At 39.2% G+C, this 7,088-nt stretch overlaps 1 protein-coding gene across 1 annotated transcript in view; it reads left to right on the forward strand.

Annotated features, from left to right (window-relative positions):
* The window catches only part of GLS (glutaminase), a 91,383-nt gene that overhangs the window by 30,490 nt on the left and 53,805 nt on the right, over positions 1-7,088 (forward strand). Inside the window, exon 2 of the mRNA XM_009995256.1 lies at positions 6,871-6,967. Within this exon, the coding sequence (XP_009993558.1) occupies positions 6,871-6,967 (97 nt within the window). The remainder of the gene's footprint in view (positions 1-6,870; positions 6,968-7,088) is intronic.

Consider the following 7,088-nt stretch of genomic DNA (forward strand, 5'->3'; position numbering starts at 1 on the left):
GGGTGGGAGCGCTGTGTGCGGGGCCCTGCGAGTGAGGGGGGCGGGCGGGGAGCGGCCGGGTCTGCCGTGGGTCGGGGTCCCTCCCTGCGGGTGTCTGGGGCTGGCTGTGCGGTGGGCCACAGCGGACGGCCCGCCTTGCTGTGTGCTCCCCTGGGCTGCCACCTGCGCAGAATGTTTTCCAGGAAAAGTGAAAGCTGCGTCATCGCGCATTAATTATTAAAGGCGATGTTGTGTGGTCGGTGGTTCTGCCTTGGAAGTTTTGTAGCGCTGTCTTCTCCGCGTCTGCATCTAGCACAGTCAGGGATCGGTGTCACCACCAGCTCGTGGTGTGTACAGATGTTTATAGGTGCTGCAGAGCGTGTCCTTGCACCAAAAGGTCCTAATCTGGCCCTAAGTGACAGAGGTGCATGCATTTAATATAACCACAAGACTGTGTATGTTCGTGAAATTTAAATTCCTTCACTATGAACCTGCAATATTCTTAAAATAATTGGTCAGGACAGGGGTACTGGCTCCAGTCTGTGTCCCTGTTACTCACCAGTAGTGGATACCAGGGTTAGAGTATAATAGTGAGGTAGAGGGATTGGTGGTTCTCCTTAGTACTGTGCTCTGTTATCCCTTAGCATTACACAGGACTTGAAAAAGTCTTGTTCATCTCTCACCACCCCATCTGACAGTCTGCCCGTGGCTTGTTTGAGCCTGGCTGTGCTTAGTGTCTCTGGGAGCCTGTTGTAGGAAGTTTGACAACTGCAAGCTCATGAAGACCCATCTCCTTTGTGTGTGTTTGGAACATGCCCCTTAGCTTTCCTGTAGGCAGTCCATCTGCTGCTTCTGGGGTGGCATGATTAAAATCTAAAACCAAGCCACTTTCCCAGGCTGTGCTATGCTTATTACCTAGATGAAAAAAGCAAAAGACAGAGGAAGGAAGGCCAAGAAAGGAGGACCTTGTTTTAAGACTGAGGAAAGTCTGTATTAGCCAAATGCTAAGAGGAAGTCTGGAAGAGATTCCATGAGGCTGGCTGGGAAGGCCTCAGCTCATTACTAGTTCTGCTTTTGAGTTGTGTGTGGGTTTGTTGGGTTTTTGTTTTTTTTACTCCCTCAGCGTGTCAGGCAGGGCAAGAAGCTGTCTTGTTCTGCTCCCCTTTCTTCCACCAAATGTCTTAGCTCCTGGGCTTGCTTCAAACTTTTGTTTCAGAGGGATATGGTCGTCTTTAAGGGCATCACTTGTAATTTCTGCTGCCTATCTCCTTAAAGAATGCATGCATGTAAAGTTAAGTAACCATATACAATATAATACACACAGTATTTATACTGTTGTTAAACTTATATGAAGTTTCCTCTTTGAAACAAACAAAAAAAACCTCTATGGAGCAAATTAAAAAAATTAATTCAGCTGTGGCTCAAGTAGGTGTGGTTTATAAAGGTACTTCCATTTTCAATGAGAAATACAAATAGTACAGTTAAAAGCTTATGAAAGATCATTATGTCAACTATGAGGGATTTTTGAGGATGTTGAAAAGGTGATTTAGTAAAGAGGTGACATTTTCTTAGACTGAACTTTTATAACAGCTTCCTCCAGCTAGCATAAATTAGGTAAATCCTATAATTTCTGTTACGTCAGGTAATGTCATCACAAACCAGTTACAGGCTTTTAATCAGTTTTAGCTTTTGACAGAAGTTTATATTTGAAAGTCAAATGCTTGTTCTTTGACCCTTACTGCAACATGAACAAGCAGCAATTCTATAAAACATGCAGCATATAGTTACGAGCAAGGAAAACGTTGGAAACAACAGTTTATTTTCAGTTCAGACTGTGCAGGAATTCCTACGACACATTAGCCAGAATGATGGATACTTTCATTCTTACTCTTCTTACTGCAGAATTATGAAAATCTTCTTTAAGTATTTCTAAGTCATATGTTACATGTGGAAATCTGCTACAGGGAGAGAGAGTGCAGGATTTGGAAGAAAGGGGAAGTTCTTCAGAAGACAGGTTTCTGGTCTAAAGTGACAACTGGGCTAAGTCAGGGTAGTCTGTGTGTTCTGCTGATGCCAGTGCTTTGCCATCCAGCAGTATGTGATGTTTCAGTTGTGTTTGGCAGATGGTTTGTAAGCCGAAGACAATAGGCCTTTTTTAGTCTTTCTTTTTTGTTTGTTTACTTTGGGGGATTATTACTTTTTTTTTTTTTTTTCAATTTGGTTGTAAGATTATAATTCTAGGATACTGGAATAACCTACAGTGTAAAAAGAGCACTGACGTTTTCTTGCTTGTATGCTTGCCTGGCAGTCCTTGTGTACAGAGTAGGAGTTGCAAGTGAAAACCTGAGATGTTCTCCGCTAAGACTGTGCTGAAATTTAGGACAGTTTAATCCTTCATAGAGGGAATAAATTATGTGATCTTGTGGCTGATGAAATAGCTAGTATCCTATTGCATAACCAGAACCTCTTGTGCATGTTTTTCTAAACATCTTAAACCACCACCTCCTTATCCCTCCTATCCAGCCTCCATTCTGTATCCACATGAAACTTACTATATTTCGGAAAGGAAAAATATTTGATCTTAAACTGAGATTGGTCATAGACTGGCAATTCTGATTAATAAAGGCTGTGAATTAAAATGCAATTATACCTATGTTCTTGCCTTACAAATTAAAACACGATAACCTAGTATAGTCCTGTGTTACAAAGTTGTATAATATTTAATAGTGTTTACTTCTGCTTTCAATATGACTTCATTGTTCACTTTTGCTTTCAGTATAAGTGTGCAGTGTTCTTCTGTCTTAGGCTGGACAGTTGTAGGATCAAACAGTTTATCTTATCTGGAACTATTTGTAAGTTACAAAGTCATTGATTTAAGGTGCGAGGGAGGAGCAAAACATGAGCAACTGATTTTTGAAGTGTAGCTAAATTGCAGAATGGTTCATGGAAGTGTTTTATTTACTATTTTTTCTTAATATAACAAGGTGGTGGTAAGTTCCTTTTTAAGGTCAGGGATAAATTGTGGACATACCTTTTAAAGTTAATTTTGCTTTTGCACCCAGGCCAGGTTCCAGAGGAATAACTGTATAGTAACCAGGCAGTGGTTCCATCTCAGTGTTGCTTCTGTCAGAGCATGGATGTAATACTTGCAGATGCAAGAAACTGTTAGAAGTGCACTTTCATTAGACCTTTCTTAACTTCCTTTGAGACTAAGGTTTTGAAGCAACAGTTCTTATTTTAGTAGACGTTAAAGTGCCTATGATAAAATCATGTCCATTTTTTGTGTAAGTACAGGAATATGTAGTTTTTTCTGAATCTTGGTAGGTTCTCAGGTGAATACATACCACTGTTGATGGGATCAGTGTCTAACTAGGCAGGCAGACAGAAAGTGGTTATTTAGTTACTTGATGGATGTTTCTATTTCTTAGATGGAGATCAGTTATCTGTAATACTGTGACAGGATACCTGTTGTAGAGGGGCTGCTGGTTTGCAGCCCTCGGAGCTCTTAGTGGTTGTGACGTCCTATTTTTGTGACTGGTATATTGTAGTTAACAATGAGCCTGCTACTATTGTTAGTCTTACTAGTAGTATCATATCTTTGTATCTTGTGTTCCTCTGTAAACCTTGTCCTGCATTTTGCCAGTTTCATCTTGGAAGTGCAAAGCAGGAATATTTCACTGGATTTTAAATTTAATCTCTCTCGTATTGTAGGAATTATAATTTGGCTTTTGTTAAAGTGAAATGCTCCTTGGAATCTTGCATAGACATTGTACTGATGATGCAAAAGGAGGAGCTGAAAGAAGGAATGGTCTGGACTGCAAAGTCCTTTGATTGAAATGCCTGCTTTCTGTTTTTCTTTATATTGAAAAAATCATGTGGAGCATCTGCCAGTATTCTAGTCCACAGGTTAAAAGACATATGGTTGTGCAATAGCCAAGTGCTTAATTTTTTGGGTTTTATTGGTTTTTTTTTAAAGGGAAGTAAGTATCAGAAGTAATTACTCATGAAATGGAATAAACTGGATTTTCCACTTCAACTGTGGAAACTGCAAGTTCTCTGACTTGCAGAACAGCTCTTTACAACACGTGCTAAACAGCACTATCTTGCTAAGTGTGTTCGTGGTGCCAAAACGTGGCTTTTAGGTTAAGCAAACATTAGCTACTGACATTGCTGACCCGATAAACTGCAGAGCAAGCCTTTCCACCTCTGCTTAGCTGATAAACTTTATCAAAAGATGGACTATTTGACAGAGCAGTTTTCTGTAAATATATTGAATGCCATCCTCTTTGCTTTGGCAGTCAGTGCAGATCCTCTGCTAAATTAGGCTGACTGACCTGATACTGAAAATCAGCAGATGTGAAAGATACGGAAACTATGTCAAGAGAGAATTTATGCTGTGAAAGGTGCACATCTCTTTTAATGGATGAAAATCTTACAGAGAGGCAGATAAAAATCTTGGCTAAATTCTAAGGTTTTTTTCTGCACCTTCCAGATAGAAATTCCACATTTGGAACAGCTGTAAAATTCTGAATATCAGCTCAGAAACTTGTAATTAAATAGGCTACGAGGTAAGATTTCTTACTGTGTTTGTGGGCTTGTTTTGTCAAAGTGAAGTATGGGAGTTTCCTCTGTCAGACCTTCAGCAATCCAGTCTTGTAGCAGAGACATTCCTTAAAACACAAAATTTCAATGCTTTGGGGAGCTTGGTTAAACACTCAGTGTAAAATGGGGCCAAATGTAGGGGTGTGGGCTAATTAACTCAGCATAACTTTAAAAACCAAAGTCCTTAGCTGTAGAATTGGGGTGCAGATACAGGACCAAGCTGCAATAGGTGTGTTAGTAGTCTTGGTTCTGTTGGCTTGACTGGACATACTGTTCTCAAAAGGCTGGAAGCACAATGTGCTGTGTGGAAGACTTGAATTTTCTTTAGGAAAAAGAGTGTTCAGTAATTTGCTTGAGGTAGTTTCAAGCGTTTGTTTTGGTTGAATTGCCAGTCTGTCTGCTGTCTGTGCATTAGTCAGCCAGCATCATTTGAAAAAAAAAAAAGAACCAACCCCAACCAGACTGGGAGACAAGGGAAGTTCTGTTGGCTTATAAAGCTGTTCTCTGTTCTTAGTATGCAAGTACTGTTTTAAATAAATCGGAAAAATGAACAGTGAGGGTTTTTTACTACTGGTTTTCACTGCTGGTTATAAGGAGGGGAGAGAGGTGAGTGCAGTCTAAAGGCTGTCTTAAAACTGAAAGAGTATTTGGATATAATTAGATCTTTATTAGAAATAATCATAAAGCTGACCTGTTGTTGAGGTTGAGTAAGCTAGAACTGGGAGAGGAGGGGGCATTAATGCCAGTCTGTAAGGTTGCATTGGCCTACCTAGGTTCTGAGCTTCTTCATAGTGTTTTTACTTTCGTACTTAACCCTGAGTACTGGTATTAAAAGAGTTACTAACCTTATTGATACTTTCATGACTAGAATTTAGACCTGCTTTTTGTGCACAGATGTATAAAAATAGGTAAATTGCTACTGAATATAATATAGTAAACTAGGATTAGTTTCAGTATATAACTCATATATTATGATACAGTAACAAAGTACTGCAAATATTATTAGATTATAACACTGAGCTTTGAAATTGATGGCTAAAATAATTTAAGTCTGCATACTCTGCATTTCAGTTAGTTTCTATCTACATTTATAGAGAACTGTTTAATTCTTAATTTTTTTGCTTGCTAAACATCAGAATATGGGCTTTCTCTAAAATTGATTTTTGCCTAGAAATAAACCTGAGCACTTCAGGAGACTAAAATAATTGATCCAAAACCCTTTGCAGCCCAGTGCCCCTTGCAGTTTGAAAGTGTACATGCCAGATGTATGCTATGATGCTGTACTTACAGGGGGAGCATCAAGGGCTGAGTGAGGTTTGCTCTCCTGCCTGCTGCAGGGTGCTTTGGAATAGCAAGGAGAGGCCAAACTCTGAAGTTAAACCTCTAGAGAAGTTCCAAAGGATTTGAGGGTAAGCTTTGAGGGTATTACAGCATTTTTCTTGAAAGGACTGTTGATGGTTTATCTGGTAGGTTTTCTTCACATTTCACGTAAGTTGCAAAAAAAAAAAAAAACAAACAAAAAAAAGGCATATGTGAAGCATATCTGAGAGTAAAATAGTTAAGACATGGAATACTTGGAGAGACAGTGTATTTACATGGATAAACACAGTGACCATTGAGGACGTAACTACACTGCGTGTTAACTCGCTCTGCGAAGTGCGTGCAGTGAGTTTCTGCTTCTGGTGCCTGAGCTGGTTGGGATTACTTCATTGTGCTGCAGATGGCTTTGCTGGCTTTCCCTGCAACTGACATGGCTTACGTCAGCTTCTAGAAAGACAAGGGCTTTAGGACTCTTTCCAGGTGTTCCTAAAAGCAGAACAATTGTGAAGAAAGTAATATGCATTAACCACCTCTTTACTTCCTCTCTGAAGCCATTGGATCAGTCTGCTCTTGCAGCATTATTATGAGGCACGTAGGTCTTTGAATCTTATAAATAATTTATCCTCTGTGCAAGCAATGTGTCTGTCCTCTGTAACATTGAGAGGGAAATTTGATGCATCTGCTCCAAAAATTTCTAAATATAGTCTTGGTAGTACATGTATGTCAGTAAAAACATTGCTGTGTTGCAATTAAAAATGTTTGCTTTGTGAAGTACTTTTAGTATTACAGGTTTTTTCCTACTTCAAGCTGAATTAAGCTTCGTGTTCACTAATAAAAGCATTCTTTGAGGTTAATGGCAGCACTTACGTTGGTAGTGAAAATGTTTTCTTGTGAAAAATGCAAAAATATGTATGAATTAAAATATGTGCTGAACTAATCTATAAATGTTTTTGTGTTTTTTTTTTTCAGTAAAATAAAGCAAGGTCTCCTTCCTAGCTTAGAAGATTTACTTTTCTATACTATTGCAGAAGGACAAGAAAAAATACCAGTTCATAAGTTCATAACTGTAAGTTTACTGTTTATAGTGCTGTGTGAAAGCTAAGCACTGCAAGGGTTTTTAATGTTCTGAAGGAAAGCAAAGAATTTCTGTTATACATGGGTAGCTACAGCAGTGAACATAACTCTTT

Source organism: Chaetura pelagica, unplaced genomic scaffold, assembly GCF_000747805.2.
Source record: "Chaetura pelagica isolate M959 unplaced genomic scaffold, ChaPel_1.0 scaffold33, whole genome shotgun sequence".
In the NCBI taxonomy this organism is placed as follows: domain Eukaryota; kingdom Metazoa; phylum Chordata; class Aves; order Apodiformes; family Apodidae; genus Chaetura; species Chaetura pelagica.